This window comes from Ammodytes marinus, assembly GCF_949987685.1.
Source record: "Ammodytes marinus genome assembly, chromosome: 8".
NCBI classification, from domain to species: Eukaryota; Metazoa; Chordata; class Actinopteri; order Uranoscopiformes; family Ammodytidae; genus Ammodytes; species Ammodytes marinus.
Window position 1 is genome coordinate 7,782,634 of NC_137212.1, and position 23,499 is coordinate 7,806,132.

The window sequence follows — 23,499 nt, forward strand, 5'->3', positions numbered from 1 at the left end:
TGTGAAAGCAGACTGTACAGTATCTGTAAACCTCTGTCATAAGCCATATAAAAAAAGGTAGAAAACTTCCTCTTCTAGATCAACTATTAACATGTTATATCAATATCTGCACAAGCATCGTCAGTGTATGGAGTTTTAACTATACGTCAAGGGTTCCGTTTCCATGTTTGTATGTTCAGCATGATTTAAGATGTATGTTAGCTTGCTGAACTTGACACATCTCTATGTTTCTCCAAGTTTGAGGAATTTGAATTGTGACATCATTTGATCCACATTGAAGCTAATTTCACTTTCCTATTGAGCATGTAGGAAATCATGTTCTAATTTCTTCATGTTAAAAGGCATATATCTGCACAGTGTATGACGTAAAGTCAGTGTTCTCATTTTGTCTGTTTTATTTTTGGCATGGTCTAAAATGTCTCATGTAAAGTCTATTGTATATCATTATATTTGTTTTTGAATATTTACTTGCTGATACTGTGCCATATTTTTGCGAAAATATGTTTTGGTTTTGGAAAAAAAGTGTTCTGAATACATAGTTAACCCCAGCGTTAAGTGTGTGATTTATGGCTACCAAACATCAATTATTGGAGACTGATTTTTTGTGTTTTTTGGATAGAAATCATTTGTTTTACCTGTGTGACACAGGTATGTTCATCTTGGTACCTAACATGTTGTTACAAACATGGTTTCTTCTCTTCTGTGAAGCTGTTGTCTATATAAAACTGTCAAATGTATTCTTCTGTAAAGTGATGTCCTGCGCTGTTCTGACACCGTCCAGTGTTTCCTGTTACAGACTTGTTATTTTGGCCAACTTTTGCTTCCTTAACCGGTGTGTATGTTTCTAATGTGTACCCTGCACTGTTGAAATAAACTGGTTAAAAACTTAAGCATGTGTAGATTGCACTTCAACCAACATACAATACGCAGCAATCACACAATGAACATTTTCTTACATTTGGAATTTTATTGTACTATTTACAGTACATTTGGAGTGTCTTATTTTAGAGGCAATTTTTATTGGCCTAACTTCTTTCATAATTCAAACACAAAGTTGCAGTCAAAACAATCCAAAAGCCAAAGCGTCCACAGTGCAGCTTAGGATTTGTTGGTACATCTCGTACTGTCTAGTAGTGACCAAGGAAAAGCTTTTGCTTGCTCATGATTTCCCTTGTTAAGTTTAAACAAGTCACCTACTTGTCTGGACAACAACACAGCATCTTTCAGATCAAACATAGGCCTCCCAGTCTTCCTCAGCGCTGTGGTAACACTGGCTGGCCTCTGTGCACCCGCTGTCCTCAAAATCATCATCCTTCAAATCATCATGATCCTCCTCTTCTTTAACATACAAATAAATAAATGCAAAAAAAAAAAATCCAAACCAACGGAAAAGTAGAATTATTAAATTCATAGGATGAGCAAAAGAGCAAGATAAGAAACATTGTGAAGTCAGCTGGTCATGCATTATTTTCACAATTCAAATTAGATTTGAGTTTTGGATATTGATCCACTAAACCACTGTGTGAAGCCATTGTGCTGCAGTGGCCATTGTCAAAATGGTGACATCTGCTGAGCAACTTGTAATAGTACATATGTATTTGAAGGATGTATTTGAAGTGGTGTTACAGCCATCATTATTGCCATTTTTAAAAGTAAATGTTATATTGTTAAAAAAGGTCAACAACTATGCTTGTGGCACATCGATAACACATATTAAGAACTAGTCAGACACATTTCTGACACAGATACATCTTGTAGCGATAAATCGGCTTAAAATAGGCCATATTATGTCTTGAACAAAATATCACTAGTAGGACATTTTTCACCCATGGGAGAATAACTTGCTTAATAACTTCCACATCTTAATATAATATATTTTTCCCCTCCTTGTTATAAATGTTAACATGTATTAAAAAAGGACAAAAGTAATCAAATGTAATCAGTACCTTGTTCCTGGTGATATAGAAGCAAAGCAGAGCCGTCCTGGCTCAGCTTGACTTTGGTGTCCTCCATCAGAATGAGTCTGAGATTACTGAGACTTCCACTCCACGCGCTGACTTTAGGGTAACCAGCCCACAGCACAGCCAGAGGTACGGACACACATCTTCCGGAACAGACAAAAGGGGAATTTAAAATAGCTATCCTAAAACTTTTACAATAGTTAGGATGCCGAATGATTGAATGAATAAGAAAAACAATAATAATTTGTGAGACAGTTGTTTTTTAATAAAAGCATCATGAAAACAGAAATGTGACTAATAAAATGTAAGAAGATTTAAAGTGTTTGGAAATGAAGAGCAAACCTTATAAATGGGATATTTTTTAAGAAGTTGGTAACATGGTAAGGCATATAATGTAAAAAGACAACTGTATATATGAGGAAAGGCAGCATATTTACAGCCAGTCAAAACTACAGATGTCACAAAAAAAGGCCTAGGGTTTGTGATCTGGTTCATGCTACAAACTGTCTTTTGACCCACCATGGCCATGCTGTTCCACCTCATCTTCCTCAAGAAAACACACCTGCGCAATTGGCTGAACTCCTCTTGTCCTTTGCTGTTGGTCCTTAACACGTCTCCATCCTCTCCTTCCTGATCCTCTGACACAACTCTGCCACACTGTTGCATCTCTGCTCCACATGCTGCTGCTGTGAGATATAGGGTTTGAAAAGATTTATAATAAAAATAAATAAAAAAAAATAATAGTAATAATAATAAATACATACTGTCATCATTGTATGCGTTTAAAAAAAAACACTAGGCCTTATCAATATAATATCCGACTATTTTTTTCTTTTTCTTCATAGAAAAATTATTACGGTAAACATTCTCCAGAATCGCTGACTCCAGCTTTAATTGTCCCAAAACTTTTGATTTGGAGAAAACACACCAAAGGAACTGAGAAAATAACTTTACCATCTTAGACAGTACCAAATAATAGCCTTTTCTGATCCTATAGCATTCCATATTGATTTCCTTAATATCCAACCAATCATATACACAAGGGGTTGCTTTTTACGAACTGAGAGAAAGTGTTGGTAGTGTGTTGACCTGTCAGTTTGTCCTCCATCGCTGTGCACAGCTCCGACACTCTGTCACAATCCCCCTCTCCGTCCTCAGTATAGTACAGTGTATTAGCAATGTCCGACCGGTCAATGAAGCCCTCAATCCATCTGGTCTTCATCTGTTCTGCCCAGTACAACACCTCACTCACCAGGACCTTCCGCAAGATGTTGTTGTCACGCAGGCTCGGGTACTCTATACTTTTCAGCTGATACAAAAACAGATAAAAAGAGACATAGATTACAATATCAATGATGTATGTCAACCCTGATTTTATCCATTTTACAATGTTGTATACTAGTGACCGGCTTGAATGTACTTCTTTCAATTTGTTGTGCTTTTATTTTGTTTTGTCAAACTTCTTTGGGTGTCTAGTAAGGTGCAGACAAATGTGTGTGTGCGCCTCAGATTAAAGTGTTAAATCGCTCTTTATTCATACAGTGATCACTTGCATAATGTGCGTGTTTCATAAAGCCGATCTCTCAGTCAGCTGCTCTGCATGTAATCGGCAAATAAACTTTTCAGGGATCCCGAAATTAATATCCAATCATAAGAGAGAACGCTACAAACCGACACCCGTCTCACTCATGGTCTCACTGCCGGTGCACGCCAGAGCGACACATGGGTGAATGTTTATGCGCCTACAATGGCGGAGCAGGTAAAAATCCTTACCAATGTCTGTTTTGATGGTTTTTATCATGTTTTATCACACTTATGGATCTGAGATGATGCTAAATAACTCCCTGCTTGAAGACCGCAGTGCATTAATGTGGTGACGTAGGGACGAGCGAGGGGACTGCTAACTGCAGTAACTGACAGGAAGTTAGCTAAAAGAACCATTCCGCTTACAGCACCTTTAACAGTTCATATGCTGACTAAGAAAACCACAGGTGTTGTACTTCCCAACTGTAACCAGCAGAGGTCGACAAAGGTAAAAGATTACTTTTAAGGGCCGTTTAAAAAATTCAACACTGTCCAGCCTTTATCATATTCTGTCCAATTGTATGTCCAGAAAAGCTTCATCGTCTTATTTCAATTTATATTGTCACATTGATGTTGCGTGATGAATACGGATTGAAATCTAAAGTGCATGATATGAAAATGATGATCTTGATCTCTTACAAATAAATTGCCTTGCCTTAAAAGGTGGAGCGAGCGATTCTGGACTGAAAAAAAAATCCAGAGACTTATGCTGTGTATTAATTGAACACACTTTTTTTTCAGCACCCGGAATTGCTGACTCCACCACTAAGCCTCCTTGAAATGTGTATAAAAGAGAATCTGTCCACTCCTGTATTTATTAGGTTCACAATTGAATGAAATCCACTCACCAGTGTGTATGGAAACACACCGTCAGAATCATCACTAAACAACACGTTGCAGCCATCTTGCTCGTTGATCCGTCTGAACACACCAATCTGGGAGCAGAAGCCGACGCTCTGCTGTGTGCCCGGCGGTGCCTGTCCAACGCCAGTGAACTCCACCTCATAACCGTACCGCAAACACACCTTCAGAGCCCTGAGGAAGCGAACAGTGGGATTAACTGTTAAATTAAACGTTTGCCGTGGTCGGTCGGCAAAACAGAACATTCCTCTTACTTGCTAATGAAAGATTTGAGTGCCATCTTTCAAATCGTAAAGGGTCGGGGCCAAAGCCGTCTCAAACTCAAACTACATATCCACAGCCATCTGTTGTTTACTATCACTATCAAAAAAGTTTAACTATTTCTTAACAAAATTCAATTTAAATCGATATTGTTTGTGTTTGAGGATTGAACACTTAACGTTGTGCTGTCCCCTTCCCTACAGAAAAGGTTGAAAAAGAAATGCATTAAAAACAGCTCACCATGACCTGAACTCTGCTCTGGTCCACTCAAACTTGTGGTCACTGTGTCTGAAACCTGTCAGTCCAGGGAACAGGGGGTTGAACTCAGAGTTTGGGGTGCTGACGATAACCGCCACTGGGGTCATGTAACCAAACACCACCTCAGAGAAGCCCTCCACATCCGCAAGAGATAGGTGTTCTATGCTGTAGAATGCCAGGGGGAAACATATGGCAGCAATGCAGAGAGATATCAGGTAAAGATTGGGAAAAAGTAGAGAAACAACAGAATAGGGCCATGTCCACACATACAGAGGTATGTGGGTAAACATATCTTCCATTTCTGTGCAGTTTGGCAACGCAAATAAAATAAAACCGGATCATTTTGAAAATTTCTGGAGATTTTTTGGAAAAACTCCACATTTCTGTATTTATGGGGACAGTGAAGGTTTTTGTGAAACTCTGGAGTCAATTGTCTATTGAGCTTGCAGCAGCCTCGCTCAAGAAGCAGCTCAATGCATATGCTGCAATGCTCCTCTATGGTGTTTGATGTGGCACATGTCACCAATTACTGACCTGCCATGATTATGTCACTGTTTCAAAGTTTTTTTTGTTGCGTTGTCCTGTATATGGAGAGATATTCTAAAACATTTTTATGTGTAGGGGAAAACAGAGAGGGGAAATGCATTTTATTTTTTATTCGTGTACGTGTGGACAGGGCTTAAGACAGTAATAAAGACACTGAACGTCTAAAGCCTAAAAGTCCCTTACAGCTCTATACTGGTCACCAGATCAAATCCTTTGAGGCGTGCGTCTTTCTGTGTGACCGAGCCCTCATACAGCTCAATGCGCAGCTGATCAAAAGTTGGCTGTAGGTAGTCAGTTGAAAGAGGAGTTAATTCGTGTCTAAAAAGGAACACACAAGCAGAGTTTACTCGTTATCAATCCACGTAGTAGAAGTTTTCACAATGACAAACAGGCACAAAATGATTTAGACGACATAGATAGATTAAGCGAAGTTTTGAACACTGTTGTGGGGGCAAGAGAAACTACTGTTACGCAGTGATTGACAGGCTGACTGAAATGCTCTTGAGCTGGACAGAAACTCCCCTCTCCCAACCCCACACCCTCTTAAAATACATAAACCGTCGCAACTCCAAAAAAAAGTCGGTCGCGGACTCGCGTACTGACCCCCCACAGGCCCATTCTGAGCCAGGAAAACCTCTGCTGGTCATGTCAATAAAGCAAAATAAATTTAATTGTGTCAGCTTTGCAAATATCTACCACTTATTGATATCAAAACTATCTCAAATTTCTAATCACGTTCCCAGCCCTGAACGATTGACTGTATAAAGACAAGGATACATACATCTTCTTTTTCACTGTGGCCCCGTCGATGTCCACACCGACCAGCAATTGAATTGCATGATGAAACCTGAGTTTTTGGAGCAGAGTACACTCGCAGCAACCCAAATCCACCACCTGGTAATATAGTGAAAAGTAAAAGTTAAGCTGAAGTCTTGGCTGGAATGAGTTTAAATTATCACTGCAAGGAACCTGAACCATTATGAAGAATAACCGGTGCTAATGATAAGCAATAACTCGAAGGAAAATGCGCAGGTGGATAGCCTACAGCTAACGTTAGCTAAAATGTTTCGGTGAAGAAGTTATCTATCTTCTGAATTATCGTCGAACAAACGTTGGCTTTGCAGCGACCGTGCTTCGTGTGTTTCTCATTTGCACGGCTTTACCTTTACGGGTTTGTTCTTTAGGACATAGTCGATGACAAATGTATGTCTCTGGCTGTGAAGCGGCGGACTAAAGAACGGCAACGGGTCCATCTTTATGTGTTAGCAGCTATAGTCCCGCCGGACGCCAGGGGGCGCTGTTCTATTATTCAACTTTGAGGCGGTTTTTTAATTCTGTTTTATTTGATTTATTTTATCTTTTTTATTGTATCTTATTTTGGAGCGACGCTGCATGCAACAAACCACCACAGGTATTTTATATGGAATGCAATTTAATTAAATAAATAACCAAATCAAGGACATGTGATCATTTATATTTCCTGTTTTCCCCTATTGTTTTCCCATTATATCAAGTTTATTTGAGTCGTTTTACTTTGAGAAAAGGAGCCCTTGTTTCATTGAGATAATGGGATAATAAATTTAAGATCATGATCATACATTTAGTCAATTATCGACTGAAGGTTGACTTGATGACTTGAAATAAAAGTCCCCTGAATAAAATGAATTAATGAATCATTTATCCATATATTGATCCTTATTGGCTCATTCACTGTATATATTTTATTTTTATTTTATTTAACCTTTAATTATACTCGTGGTATCATTGAGGGGTGACCCTCATTTACAATGATGTCGAGAAACAAATGTCGAAAAACAAAAACAACAATTCAAACACGATATACAATACAAATAAACAACAAGCTGGTAAAGAGAAACATTTTAGACAGAGGTGTAGAATGACTAGAAATGTATAGGCTAGGTTAAGGCTATATATGTATTATTTGCCTAATTCATTTATTGAAGGAATAATTGTATAGCCATATTTATTAATCTGTGGATATACATTTTAAAGGCCAAAACAAACCATAAAATGCAGGCGTGTGTTTGCCATAAGGTGATCGCAGCTCTTATTTGAAAGTAGGCTACTGTTGCAGAATGAGAAATGTATTTGCAAAGCATGCCAGTGCAAGTCTGTAGCCTACAACCGCACTGCTGAAATGTAGCAGATTAAGTGCTGTCTTGTGGGTTCAAATTGCACATTAATTTACGATGACGGTTTTGATGTGTCAAAATGAACTTTAAAATGACTTATAGAAAGTTTTCATATATTGGGTGTATTTTAGGTCACTTTTTGGCCTTGTTAACCAATCTTGGTTCAAGTGAAATGCTTAACAGTGCATATTGTCTGGGGGGTACAACTTCCCCTGTCTCCAAACTATTACATCATGTTTTGATGAGGAGAACTGTCTAATGGGTTTATGTTAGAATGTGTTTTCTTAACACCTTTGATTGGAGTCATGCCCCTGTGGTTCAGGGCATCATTATGTATCAAGGTGTGAACAGGCCACGCAATATGGACAATATTTGTAATAAATGACATGTTGTTTCTCAGTTTGGGGAATAGGCCTATTATATTCTCTTTTAAATATGTATTCAAACATCTGCCTCATTCATTTATTTAAAGATGTTTTCTATAGCCATATCCTGAATTACTTTTTTAGATATTAAATTGAATGGCAATTCTGCTCTAATATGTGCACATTACGATGATGGTTTTGATGTGTCAAAATTAACTTTGAAATTACTTATAGAAAGTTTTCATATATTGGGTGTATTTTAGGTCACTTTTTGGCCTTGTAAACCAATCTTGGTTCAAGTGAAATGCTTAACAGTGCATATTGTCTGGGGGATACAACTTCCCCTGTCTCCAAACTATTACATCATGTTTTGATGAGGAGAACTGTCTAATGGGTTTATGTTACAATGTGTTTTCTTAACACCTTTGATTGGAGCCATGCCCCTGTGGTTCAGGGCATCATTATGTATCAAGGTGTGAACAGGCCACGCAATATGGACAATATTTGCATTAAATGACATGTTGTTTCTCAGTTTGGGGAATAGGCCTATTATATTCTCTTTTAAATATGTACTCAAACATCTGCCTCATTTATTTAAAGATGTTTTTTATAGTCATATCCTGAATTACTTGTTTAAATATTAAATTGAATGGCAATTCTGCTCTAATATGTGCACATTGTTTGGGGGATACAACTTCCCCTGTTTCCAAACTATTACATCATGTTTTGATGAGGAGAACTGTCTAATGTGTTTAGTTAGAAAGTGTTTTCTTAACACCTTTGATTGGAGCCATGCCCCTGTGGTTCAGGGCATCATTATGTATCAAGGTGTGAACAGGCCACGCAATATGGCCAATTAGTTGTACTTAATGACATGTTGTTTCTCAGTTTAGCCTAAACTGAATATGATATTCCTTAAACTGTTTAGGGAATAGCTCTTCTCTTTGTTTGTGGTTGTTTGTTGTGCTTGGTCCGTGGCAAAACATAAAAAATAAATTATACATGATACGTAAATAAAACAAAAACTGTACTTTTCATAATTCTTTTTAACTAAATGTATCTACACGGTTGCCCATAATGTTGGAATAAAATATTTTTGACCTCTTCTCATGAAATGATTGTGATAATGTGAATTATTCTTGATAGATAAAGTGTATATCTTCACAACACTTTATTGATCATTATCATCCCAAACACATCGCAATGAAAATTAAAGCACAATTAACCTTTGCAAACTGTGTATTCAGGTGTAAACAACATTGGGGCAAGCAGGCCATGGCATCTTCTACACCCCTTCTGCATGGAGAAATTCTCTCACTGCAGCTGCTCTATGTGGTTGTACGTGTGGTGTGTGTTGTCGTCTTGCAGCCTAAAGTTCTTCCCAAACCTTTCTTGCTTGTGAGAGGCAATAGTTCTCCAGGATGTCCCTGTACAGGACGGCGTTGACGTTTCCATCCAGCAGCGCTAATGGCGTTTTCCCTCCATAATGAAAACCGGCCCATACCATCACTGACGCCACCTGCTTGAGTGGTTTCCTGGATGCAGTCTTCACTTACTGTAATTGCCGCACCCTTTGTCTTTCATCTATATGGTCAAGGGTATAGCGACTGTTACCCATAAGGATAACATTTCGCTATTGCCCAAGCTGTAATGCCTGTCAGGGGTGGCCATACTCAAAATCAGTGAGTGAGTGACATTTGAAGGAGTAATATTGGACATTCCTATGCATGACTTACGCTCAAATTTGTGTTTCGTGTTCAATTGACCAAAGTTCAAACATTTTAACAAAACCCTTCCTAATGTTGAATACCCCCATGTTGTTTAAGCCTGAATACACAGTTTCCAAAGGTTAATTGTGGTTTAATTTTCACTGTGATTTGTTTGGATGAGATTGATTAATAAAGTTTTAGAGAAGATATACTCTTTATCTATCAAGGACAATTTACATTGTCACAAGCATTTTATGAGAAGAGGTCAAAAATATTTTCTGGTCGACGATGTATATTCACCAACATAAGCAGTGAAAACTTTAAGCTTAACAAGGTAGCAATGAAGGCACTAAAAAAATCCAAAAAGACGTTTAAGAAACATAGAGAAATAGTCATTCTGACCATAAATCATAGCCACACTTGTTTTACTTTGCCAAAAGACCATCAGCATTAACCTGAATGATCTTCACATGTACAGTATGTAAGAGGCAAAGTTCATCCTCTGACCCTCAACATCATCTCCATGAACGGTTCTAAACAGGAAGAAGTTATGCATTTATCAAGAATGCCTAAACAAACATATTTTTATAAATAATGTGTTCTATTTGTTGAACAAACGGGGGTAGTATTTGCACTTATTTCAAATTATAATGGACTCGTTGTGCTTTTACAACCCATCCAGTTGTATTTTATTATAGCCTTTTCGGTAAGTTTATGTTTTATGTCCATGTCTATTTATTAATTATATGATGTGTTTTATTGTTTTCTGTATGCAAACCAAATTGCAATCTAAATTGTCCTATCAAATCGAATCAACCCAAACAGTGAAGTTGTGGACTGTAACGTCAGTGACTTCTCATTTCACATTACATGCAGTCATTTGACCCATTGTGTATATGAATTATGTATTGGGGCAGCTTTAATCCAAGTGTATCCAGCCAGATAGTTGTTTTTGTCCAAGTTTTCAGATCAATGAGATGTGTTCCTTCTCACCAATAAATGAAATGATTGAAATGTTTATATAAATACATAGTTACCACTCTGGATAACTTATTCAGAACACACTGTCAACAGGTATTATTCATTTGATAGTAAATACTTATGATACAAATATACCCGATGTCTGTGACTTTTAGGATATTAGTTTTTTAAATAATAAATTACATTCATTTTTGATACATTGAACCCTACATTGTCCGAAGAAGATACAGTTGAAGCATTAACTAGATAAAGAATTGTCAGGAGAGAGAAAAACAGGGTGGGTGGGAGATGGGATCACACACATAGTGGTTGTTTGAAAGAGAAAGGGAGATGTAGTGAATGATGTAAGAGTTGCAGGCTTATTGTTGCTAAGGAGGAGCTAGTGAAAAAAAGGGAGGGCAAGCCAGAAGAGGATGGGAAGGAAGATGACAGAAGATAAATATTAGATTGTTCTTGTGTCAAAGATAGTCAGAGGGCGGCTATAGAGGATGATGGTGGAGACGCTGGAATCGGCCAACTGCTGGATCCCTCTACACAACATCTCCTGCAATCCAGAGCTTGGTACTCCCACAGCAGCCCTGATCTTCATCCTGAAGTGGTGCCTCGTTGCTCTCACTGTGATGTCCAACTTGTTGGTCATCGTCTCCATCTCCCACTTCAGGCAAGGACACATTTCTTGAAATTAAGCATCTAATCAGTGTTGACTGTTGACTTTAATTGATGGATGGAAGTTTATGTTATTCTGTGTTACTGACGCCTATTTTTTAAATCTAAATGTCATTTTCAGTGGGGTTTTCTACACAATTTTGTCACAATAGTCATGATAGGCTACTGTCGTAATTAAGCCTAGAATAATGTGGGACTGATGATGTTACAAAGCTTTACTCGGCATGTGCCTTTATATCTTTGTTTTAATATTGCAGTGTGCAGCAAAGTAAACTTTCACCTTCCCTTTTAATGTCTGTATTTTCAACTTCTGTAATCTGTTTTTATTTGCACTGAATTTGAGGAACTAATCAAAATCTCTCTCTGTCTCTCTCCTCCAAGGCAGCTTCACACTCCCACCAATATCATCCTCTTCTCCCTGGCTGTTTCTGACTTACTGGTGGGCCTCTTTGTGATGCCAATACTAACCATGCTCTACGGGGAGTCTTGTATAGCGACAAATCAAATCCTATGTGCAGTTTTTGATCTGACCGGTTACATCCTTACCAGCTCCTCTGTCGCGGGCATGGTGCTGTTATCAGTGGACCGCTACGTGGCTATTTGTAATCCTCTGCACTATTCCTCCATGATGGACCGAAGAAGAGTCACCATCACTGTGCCTCTGTGTTGCTGGATATGTCCCGTTTGCTTCAATGTCATAATACTTAAACATCACTTCTCGCAGTTAGACTTTTCTCATTACTGCCATCACGGATGTGCACAAATCAAACTGGACAACGTTGTGCTGATAATAGATTTGCTTCTGACCTTTGTCGGCCCAGTCACTGTGATCATAAGTCTCTATATGAGAGTGTTTGCGGTGGCAGTGTCGCAGGCGCGTCTCATGCGGTCTCAAATATCAGCTGCCGGATCAAATACTGTGATTGTTAAGAAATCTGAGATGAAGGCTGCTAGGACTATTGGTATTATCGTGTTTGTCTTTTTAATGTGTTTATCTCCATTTTACTCAGCGTCTCTAGGAGGAGATGTCTATTCTGGTGAGGGCTATTATAGTTCCCCTCAACTTTGGATGTTCTTTGGTAACTCCGCTTTTAATCCTCTGGTCTATGCATTTTTCTACCGTTGGTTTAGAAAATCGGTTAAAATAATAGTCAGCCTGCAGATACTGCGGCCAGGTTCATCTGAGGCCAATATAATGTAGAGATAACGTAGGCCCACTTTACTCATTTTACATGACTGTTAGTCTAATTATTCTTACTGATTTTAATTGTAAACTGTGTAGTCTTTATCTGATGTAGGCTGGTTCACTGTTTTATGATGGATGATTGGCTGGAAAAGGCTACAAATTAGTTGACCCTTTGTGGATGAATGTTGCCAGAATCTGAACATGAACTGACTCTTCCAGTCAAATTTGTAGTGTAATGCCTTGTTTTAGTTTAGTTGACTGTGCGCTCTTATTGAATCAACAAATATTTTGATCTTGCCTTTTTATGTTTTAAACAGAACTAATAAAGATTGTGTTTGTGTAAAATGAGACTGTGGGCTGGGGCTGCTAACGCTCAAATAAACTAAAACGTGTTGTGTGGCTTTATGTGTGTTCTCCAGATTAGAAAATGAAAAGTTTCTCGAATAACAATTATTTATGACACACAGTGGACAGATTTTGAGATGTGAGAAATGTAGTTAATGTCAAAACACACAATTATTTGGAAAATATATTAATTGCATTAGTAATTTCATAAGATAAAATGCTTTCTGGTTCCTAATTATAAATATTTTGAGCTTTGTCTAAACGTAAAGGAAGGTTTCAACGCTGCTATTTACACAGAGGTGATTTAATGTTTCAGATAATCTTTTTAATTCATTAATTTGCAGAATTGATCAAACAAAAAAGTTCACAAAATGAGAAGTCACATAACACACAAAGAAAATATACTGCATGGTTTTAAATATATTGCTTGATAATTGTCAGTTTATTTATTTGTTTACACTACTTTTTTTAGTTTAACAATCATCCAGATATTCTAATAACCTATCTCAAAAATAAACAATGTTTGATAAATATAATTTCAGCAATACTTTGTTTGACAGTTATGATGCCACATGCTGCTATACCAACCATAATTATGAAAATATATTGATACAGTATATATTGTATGTATGCTATTATCATAAGCAATCAAATATAAAGGTTTGATCATCATTTATTTGTGACATGAAAGACATACCCCAAACAGAACAATTTATTATAGCTTTGTAGTTACTAGTTCTTAAGACATTGAACCAGTAACAGTTCTGTTATGGATGCGAGAGAATGAAGCATACAGCAGAAATACCATCATACTGGTTACATGTTTGAGTCCAGTGTCTATTTAAGTGGATGTGTGGTATTTTCATTAGGAGGCACCAGTGGTTCTGCACATTGGTCTGGAGTAGTTGCTTTGGTCCATGGTGTTTTTGGCTGCGAGCCTGATGCAGTAGGTGGTCCACGGCTTGAGGTCCGTCTCTATGTAAAAATCACTTTCCACGGTTCTCACTGTAGGTGGCGGATTGGCTAGCTGTCCACTCGATTCCTCCTCAAACACCAGTGTGTAGCCGGCTGCGTCCTTCACGGTCGTCCACTTCACATACACAGAATCTCCACTTACTGTCACGTTCAGCACCTCAGGGATTTCAAGGCCTGAGAGAGAAACAGAGAGAGAGAGAAACAGAGAGAGAGAGAGAACGATGGATGAGGACTATGACTCATGGAAATGTCATATTAATGGTTCATTACTAAAGTGGTGTGCACAGCGTGGGTGCAGGGGGGCTACTATACCTGCCCTTTTTGTTCAGAGTGTGTATAGGTGCCCTTTTATAAATCTTAATTCGAGCAAACTTATTTAACCCTTTTTTTACCATTGGGGGCACCCTAAGCACATGAGCACCTCACTTGAACTGTGCACTGATCTGAAGGGGCGCCCTAATTGGACACTTCTACAGTCCATTTTTGCGCGAGGTCAGAGGGGCATTTCAGCCAAAGCTAAAGTTGTCTTGGGGCTGTCAGCAAGAATGCACGGGCCTCCCGACTCCATTTGGGCCCCACGTTTGTGTACATGGAAGATGTGCCCTGCATTCCTTTTTCATCCTTGCATCTTAGAGTATGTATTACTACTGTATGTACAACACCATGTACAAACACTACACTTACCTTTGTCTACATGGCTGTTGACTTGATGCAAATCTCTTTTTCTGCGGTTTCCTCCTAGACCCGAGAAAGAGAAATAGATACAATGAAAAATACGTATCACAAATTTCAGAAACTGGATTTTCAAATAGCATTAAACAGAAAAAGGGTTTTAAAAAATGAAGTTAAATATTGGTTCACACTGGCCACATTTCACTCGTATCGTATCACTTGTTATTTATAGGGCATCTGCTGAGGTGTCAGGGAAATTCCCCCTTACTCACATGCCAATAGAGTATGCGTGGAAGCACCTTTGTTTTTATCGTACACCATTGGAAATTAATTAGAATGAGCAATAATTAGATAAAAAAAATATATACTGTTTATAGTCTTGTAGCAATATATAACATTAAATGGAAAGATTATTTCCCTGAGTCCTGTGTAGTGCAGCAGATATTTTCATCCCTGTGTCTAACCTGAAAAGTTTTGCTGAGGGATACTCTCTCCCGCTGCGTTGCTGGCTGTCAATTGACTGGTTTCAGGATCAAACTCGGTCAGAGTGCAGGAGAGGCTGGCTGTGCTGCACAGCTCCATGCGCTCGCCCCCCGACACATTGTAGACAGTGTACGTCGTGGCCAACACAGACGCATCCCAGGAAACCACAGAAAATCTGGAAACAACGATTCTGGCATTCTGAGGAGCACAGGGGACTGAGAACAACACAGGGAAAACACGGTTAACAGGAGGACTGCTGAATTATGTGTTAAACTTAATGCGTGCATTGTGAGTTTATTTACACCCTAATACGGATGTAAGCACATATAAGGACATTTTAAGTTTTCCTTAATCCCCCCCCCCCCAACAAAAAAAGGTAAATAAACATGTAAAGTCAGCGAGTGTATAGAGTGCAGTGTAAAGTCACCTGTGACTCCGGTAAAGAGACTGGACGGCCCGCTGGTGCCGGCTGAGTTTTTGGCACGTACAGTGAGGTTATATGCTGTGCTGCAGGGCATTGGGAACTCAAAGTATGGCCTGGACTGCCAGTAAGAAGAGACAACCATCAGCGCCTGGGGGTCGTTGTCGATTCGGCCGCTTATCTCGACCAGATACTCAACGTCAGGACAAGTGGCGCTGTCCCATGATATCATGGCCCAGTGATTCTTCCAAACCGGGTCCATCTGTTGCATTCTGACTTTCAGACCAGTCGGAGGGCATGGGGCTAAGGAGGAAGGAGATGTATTTTCATTGTTTTTACTATCTCTTAAATGCAATTGCTAATGTCTAATCTTGATGTATTGTATGCCCCTGTGACGCACTTTGAATGGCCTTGTGTCTAAATTGTGCTATATAAATAAACTTGCCTTGCCTAAAATATAATTACATTTTATTCAGGTGCGGTGAACCAGCATACTTTTAAAATATAGTAATTTTAAAAACGTTTTCAAATGACAGAATAGCTACCTCCCGAGCCCTTTTGGTAGGATTTACATAATCTTTAGCACTTGATTAGATGTACGATACAGCAGGTATTAAACCAAATGGGGGAAGTAACGACCAATATACTGAGTACTTTGTAAACCTGATTACTGTATCATACTTGAGCAAGACTATACAACATTTCTAATATCTAAGTACTATATTCAATAAACAGAAATAATTCTGGTATCTGTACCTGCCAAAGGGACTAGAGATATACAGTAATTAGCTACTGGCTACCATCATGCATATTCACATGTAAATGTTCATCTATACGCAATGACCCAGTATAAAAAAATTATAATCTGAAATCTGCATGTTACAGCAAAAAAAGTGTTTCACTACAATAAAAATACATAACTAAGTGCGTCAGACTAGAAATAAAACCTAAACACATTTTATGTTACGCTCTATTACAATTAAATGTGTGTTTAATCATCTTATTTGAGCATTGTTAATCTCTGTGAACTGCTCTCACACGGTATTTACCTGCTCCCCCCTGCACAGGTGCACTAAACGAGCTGTTGCAGATGCCGTTGGAAGCCTCGACAGAGAAGTTGTAAGTATGGCCACATTCAAGGCCTTGGATGGTGCAGGAGCTGACGGCGCTGTCACAGTAGAGCTCCTCTCCAGCCATAGATCGGGCGCAGCCGTAATACTCCAACGCTCCCTCGCTGGCGGCCCAGGACAGGGTGGCCGAGTTGGTCTCACAATCCAGACCCACAGCCAGACTACTGGGCTCACAGGGAACTGTGTTGACACAGAGAGAAAATAACTCCTGTCAGAGATATAAACGGAGACTAACCAAAGAAAAAAGTCCCATACATTAAAGGTGGAGTCGAGGATTCTGGAGAAGGCTTGTTGTCAAAATGACTATCAGCAAATATCACCATACGCTGCCCGTCCGTAGTGTTTGCGTGCTGGAAAAGAAAGTGTTAATACACAGACCAGGCTCTCAAAACTGGCATGTTGCGAACTACGGTAGGCAGTTTACACCAGTTTACAGAGCCTAGGCTTTGTATCAACACCAGATATTTTTTTCAGCGCACACACAATACGGACACATCGCGGATCGGAACTAAATAAGAAACTGTTCTTAATGTTTTATCTGGAAAAATAAAGGTTAAATAAAATAAATAAATATTCCCTGATTTGGTGACTTAAAAAAAAAGTGATTTTGATAACATACATTTTACAGAATTGCTGAATCCACCTGTAAGACAATCCAATCGAGTAAGACTCATACCCAACATACACTCTTAAACCAATACTCTTATACTGTACACATGGAAAGCAGTATTTATGGATATACTGAAAGAATGATCCAGGTGAAATACACTAACTGAACTAAAATGTGTCTCTCACCTGTTCTGAAGGAGGAGTTGCTGGGCTGGCTGGTGCAGTTGTCTCCGCTGGTGGTGATGCTCAGGCTGTACAGCTGTCCACAGTGCAGATCAGCCAGGGTGCAGTTGTTGACTGAGGGGTTGCAGCTGGCTACGTGCCCGTCGCTTCCCCTGGCTGTCAGTTGGTAGGACGTAGCCACAGGAGAGTGACCCCAGGACACTGTTGCTCCACTCTCCTCACATGACGGCACCGCTGTCACATTGTCCGGCACACAGGGCGCTAAGGAGGACAGAACAGCATTCAATATAGTTTTCACAGGTGTTTGTTTGGATATTTAGATAGCTTTTCCTACCCGGGTTTCACATAACAATTCGCTCATCTATGGCCACGAAAAATGGACTACCATTTGACAGGACCGTGTGGGCGTGACTCTATACAGTAAAAAAGTATTTTTCTATAACTAAGTTTTATAATTTAGATATTTTCAATCAGATTTGTGCAAATGCTTATTGAGAACACCCAACTTTGATTTCATATATTGATTGTTTTAGACCTGTTTTCCAGCGGCTTTAAGACACAATTAAAACCAATTAAATCCCATTCGATACATCTGTGCTGTGGATCCACCATAGTGTTCCCCCTCTCAATGTCTCTGAGAGTTTCTCAAACGTCACTAAGTGAATCAGACTGTAGTGTGAGCTGAAAAGTACCTGTTGCTATCTTCTTGGGCTGGCTCCTGAGGCTGTTGCACTTATCAGAAGACGTTGACACGATGATGCTGTAATGCATGCCACAGCTCAAGTCCTCCAGGTCACATGAGTTAGACGAGCTGTTGCAGTAAGCGTAGGTATGGTCGTGGCCCTCAGCCGTCACCACGTAGAGAGGCGCGTTGCCCATCAGCTCCCATTCAACATGGACAGTGTCGCTGTCGCATTGTGCCTCTGCACTAATAGATGCTAGAGCACAGGGGCCTACAGGAGGGGACAAGTATGTAACACATTTGTCAGAAAACATAAGCATTTGAAATACTTAAAAAAAATACATTAGAAACAGCTGTAAGTGTTTGAGAACATTTTAGCAATGCCTCATTCTTATTTCTTGTTCTAGTTTAGTAAATGGTTCTGAAAGGCTTCTTTTATAAACCTTTGGGATCAGTATTACTATATCCCTTTGAATACCCACGCCATGATGCTCCTTTACCTCAGATGAAAAGACTCATTTGATAATCACTTGTTATCCTAAAGTACTTCACGCAGCTTTTACTTTTACCCCTTTTATGTTTTTTAAAGATATTTTTTGGCATTTTTATGCTTTATTGATAGTGCGGAGAGACAGAGGTGAAATGGGGCAGAGAGGGGAGTGACATGCAGAGAACGACCGCGGGTGGGAATCGAACCCGGGTCTGCTGCTGGGCCCGGCCCGGGAGGGGGACGCCTTACCAACTGAGCTAAAGGCGCCCCACTTTTGCCCCTTTTATTAGGGGTCAGGGCCCTGTCAAGATGGTCACAGGATGAAGTTAAAGCGTCACAAAAGAGGAATTGGTTTGCTACACACATTGAAATTCATTGTTAAGGGGTTTTTAAGTTGTCACAGACCAAACAGGTTGGGAAACACTGACTGGCTGTAACAGTACTTTTGTGACTTATGATTTAGAGTTTGGTAATAAATAGGTATGGTAAAATGCTTACAAGATGACTTTAAAAAAACAACAACAAGCACTTTGCATCACGATTGTTATATTGAGAGTCTGGGTTTTTGTTGAATACCTGTCTCAATTTCGAAGATGTTGCTGTCATTACTGTAGCAGTGGTTGTTGAAGGCATTGACGTGAAGGGTGTAAAGTGTCCCACATTTCAGCTCTGCGACCTCACAGGGAGGGAGGGTGCAACTGGAGTTGTGACCTCCGGTGCCTTGGGCCACCACCAAGTAGCCCAGGGCTCCCTCTGAGGTTTCCCACACCGCAAAGATCGAGTTTGAGACGCAATCCAGATAGGCCGTAGTGTTGGTGGGCACACAGGGAGCTGTGGACGGTGAAATGGAATGGAGCATGTTCATTTAGTACAGTAAGAATCATGTTTACACTTGAGTCAAGGGTGCATCAAGATGTGTGGGTGAAACATCGCAAGAACTCCATATACAATAAACCACCCCCCCTTTCCAAAATTGAGGCTATATACTCATATCATTCAATAAGGGAACAGCTTATGGGTTTTAAAATATTGTTGCAGCCATTGTCACATCATTCCTCGTTTCCTTTCCTCATGTTTTACTTGTAATTGTCTCGTCTGTTGAAAGACCTTAATGAGCATGATAGCAGTCTTCTCATCCAACTTTCAAAAAAAGAGGATAAAAAGGAAAAAGTGTTAAAAAAGCTCTAAGAAAAACTGCTGCTGTAACACCGGCCCTCCGCTGGTGCACATTTTAACTTTATATATTATCTTATAATACCTGCACAGTTTCCCCTTGTGAAGTGCTGCTAGGGGGGTTAAGTGAATGACTTGCAAAGCCAGTTCCAGTGCTACGTTTGATATGCTCTTAAAACCCATACGAGTGAAAGCTTGAAGTTTACCTGAGGAAGTCTGTAGCACAGCGCTGGGCTTACTCTCACAGTCGTCTCTCACAGACAGCACAGTGACGCTGTAGCTCTGTCCACACGGGAGATCAGTGATGGTGCAGGAAGTGTCACTGGAGTTACAGTAGAGTCGTTCTGCTTTGCCGCTCACTGCCGACACATGGAAGTACTGGGCGTCTGGGTTAGGGGACCAGGACACCAGCATGGCACCATCAGCACACTCTGAGGTAACAGTCACGTCCTGGGGGGCACAGGGGGCTGAGAGGGGAGAGGAGGCAGAGGGAAGCACACAGGTCGGTTAGTGTCAAAATTAAGCTTAAGAAATCATCTTTGTGTCCGACACTTCGAGAATGGAGGAAGTTAGTCAGTGAAGCAGTATCATATGAAATTACGTTGGACAGGATACAAGCATATTTTTTTTTCTCTTTTCTTCTCCTCATGTGTCATGTATCAGCAGCCATGTATTTATGTTACGTATGTATTTTTTTTTTTCATTTTCATTTAAACAGGGATTTTGCCATTTTAACTGTATTTTTGACATTTCATACCACGTTTCTAGCCTGGCTCCGCCCGCCTAACTACTTCCGGCCAAATTAAATTTTTCCTTCAGTAGTCAGTCTGGGTGTGCAGTGCATTTCTCAGTTTTCTCCGGCAAATCTACAGCCGTCCAATCAGCGAACAGAGCGAGTGGCTGAGAACGATGACGTCGAAGTCGCGCTCCAGTTTCAGTTGAATGCTGCGTTCCTTTAGACTCGGAAGAAGGAGATTTCCGACTTGGTATTTCAGAGTTCCGACCTGTCTGTGTTCCAGTGCATCTGCTCGCGAAAGTATGGACGCCAACAACCTTTCTTGTCCAAATAACTAAACGTTAGGCTCTAACAAGTTACCGTTGCCAGGTACCGGTAGATCCATAGACTACAATATGTAGTGAAGTCGGAAATTTCCGAGTTCCCTGTCCAACTGGAACGCACCGTCAGAAGCCGGCTCATGACACACGTGACGACCAAACGTTATGCGAATAAATCTTTAAATGCAAATTGACACGAAAAACGCTTTCCAATGAGTTCATCCCATAGATAGTATAATAAATTCATCCGTATACCTGTTCGCATGTAAGCCTTTTCGCTCTCCACACTGGAGCAGTTCTCATCCGAGCTGAACACGCTCACGTTGTAGGTCTGTCCACACTGCAGGTCTGTCAAGTCGCAGAAGGTCATGGTGTTGTTGCATTGGGTCCGGTGGCTTCCGTCTTCTGACACACCCACTGCAAGGTAGGAGAGCGCTCCGCTGGCTCGCTCCCACGTCACTGCAGCAGAGTTTGAGTCGCATAGTAGGGAAGCCTGGACGTAGGTTGGACTACAAGGCACTGGGAGGGAGAGAGGATATACAAGTGGTAACTATTGAACCTGTCATTAGAGAGAATACTTTCAGTCTTTCACTGTCCTGACTAAATTAAAAGGTTAAAAAGTGTTTGCATCTATAATATTACTTTTTTAATAAATGGTTCATTGTTGAAATAGCATGAAGAGTAAACTGATGGACGGATATAAGATATTTATCATCCTACTTTCGCATATACTAAAGTGCCAAAGTGACTGCTGCCAGTTAAAAGGTAATGCAATAGAAATAAATCTGCTATTATTTCACCAAAAGTGTCAAACAACCCAAATAAAACTCAAACTATTGCACTCAAATGATGTGTAAGTGTATTACCTGACTGCAGGTTGAGGTAGGCGTTGCTGTTGTCACACCGGTCATCCCGAGCTGTCACTGTCAGGTTATACAGCTGGCCACAATGCATCATGGGAAGCTGGCAACTAGTTTCTGTGCTGTTACATTCAATCTGGTGACCGTCGGGCCCAACAGCTTGGACCGAGTAGGAGGACACACCCTCTCCTTCTTCCCACGACACAACGCCTGTGTCGTTACTGCACACTGTCTCTGCTGATACACCCATTGGTACGCACGGCGCTGCAGACAGACAGAGGGAAAGACTTGTGTCAATGGAGTCAGATATGAAAAAAAAGGCTATTATTCTGATTATAATTAAAGGCGCAGTCAGCGATTCTGGAGAATGGTTGTTATCGAAATCCTTTTTTGTCAAAACCTGTGAATATCTACTTTGGATTCGCTACCTGTCAAAACTGTGTGTGTGCTGAGAAAAAAAAATGGTTTTAACTGAACGAACAGGTAGTGGATCGTGAGGAAAGTTTGACAGAAAGTGATTTTGACAACAAGCGTTATCCACAATTGCTGACTCCTCCTTTAAATCCTTGTCCTACCTGTGTTGATCTCCACAGCAGAGCTTTCAGCGCTGCTACAGGTCTCATCTGAAGCACTGACGGTGATGGAGTAGTTGTGGCCGCACAGCAAGTCATTGAACTGGCACGTTGTCTGGTTGCTGTTGCATATCGCCTCAAAGCCGCCGTTGCCCTGGGCGACTGTAACGTAAGACAACGCCCCTTTGCTGGGCTCCCAAGAGACCGCCACAGCATCAGACTCGCAAATCACACGGGCCTGCACCTGCTGAGGTACACAGGGCACTGCACAGACAAACAGAGAGACACATATTAATGAATGATTCAGGATCAATATATGTCTAATAATCATACATACACAAGGAGAACCATTAATGATCATAATGAGCAACATCAGCATTGCAAGAGAAAACACAAATATTTTGCCTATATCAGTTTTATTTAATATTGTATATTTTTTTATATACACACACACACACACACGCACACACACACACACACACACACACATACACACACACACACACAAACAAACATGCATATGTGCAGTCTTCCCCTAGCCTAAAGGAAACCAAAATGTTCTAAATGGTTAAGCATTGAATTAGCCCAATCTAGAGCATACATATATATATCATGAAACCATGTCTAATCGCTTCGATCCTCCTTACCTGCTTGCAGCTGTGTTATGTCACTCTGTGAGACATTGCACTTGCTGTTAACAGCAATCACACTGATGTTGTAGGTGAAGCCACACAGGAGGTCTTCAAGGACGCAGGAATCTGAGTCTGCCTCGCAGCCGGCTATACTTTCTTCAATCCCGAAGGCCTGGACAATGTAGGAATCGGCCCCTGCACTGGCCTGCCACTGCACAACGGCTGTGTTGTTAGAGCAGTCCAGCACAGGCGAAACATCTTCAGGGGGACAAGGCACTGCAAAGGGAAAGGGAAAGTTAGTCGTTGAGGAGTATTTTTATTTCCTCATCAGTGTCAGTAGCCAGATGCTGAAACCTTTGGCTTCCAAAAGTAAATATTTTTTCGCATAACAAGGGAAATGGTTTGGGGTTCAGGGAACACCAAATAAACAGAAAATAATTTCCTCCTGCATTTGCTAATATAATGAAGAGAAGTTAGGAGCAAATTAGCAAATTAGCTACTGATAATGTTTTGATGAGTTCAGTAAAACAAGAAAAAAAAAATAGATATTCAAAGTAACATTGGCAAAGATATAAGTATTTTGAAATCACCTTTTTAACCACATCTTGGTTTAATTGATTTAGTAAACACAAAAAAATCAAGGATTTCTTGGGGATATGTAAAGTAAAGTTAAAATATTGACCAG

At 40.1% G+C, this 23,499-nt stretch overlaps 2 protein-coding genes across 2 annotated transcripts; one reads left to right on the forward strand and one right to left on the reverse strand.

Annotated features, from left to right (window-relative positions):
* Window positions 1–1,228: 1,228 nt before the first annotated feature.
* Window positions 1,229–6,724, reverse strand: henmt1 (HEN methyltransferase 1; the record flags this gene model as incomplete). The annotated part of the gene is made up of 9 exons (XM_080032190.1): window positions 1,229–1,338; window positions 1,947–2,104; window positions 2,524–2,647; window positions 3,051–3,270; window positions 4,394–4,580; window positions 4,908–5,090; window positions 5,655–5,789; window positions 6,253–6,365; window positions 6,635–6,724. 9 exons carry the CDS (start codon window positions 6,722–6,724, stop codon window positions 1,229–1,231), a joined length of 1,320 nt encoding a protein of 439 aa, XP_079888316.1.
* Window positions 6,725–11,170: 4,446 nt separating this feature from the next.
* On the forward strand, window positions 11,171–12,955 carry LOC307253968 (trace amine-associated receptor 1-like; the record flags this gene model as incomplete). Its single annotated transcript, XM_080032191.1, has 3 exons — window positions 11,171–11,340; window positions 11,727–12,382; window positions 12,951–12,955. The coding sequence occupies 3 exons, from the start codon at window positions 11,171–11,173 to the stop codon at window positions 12,953–12,955; spliced, it is 831 nt and encodes a 276-aa protein (XP_079888317.1).
* Between the last annotated feature and the right edge of the window lie 10,544 nt (window positions 12,956–23,499).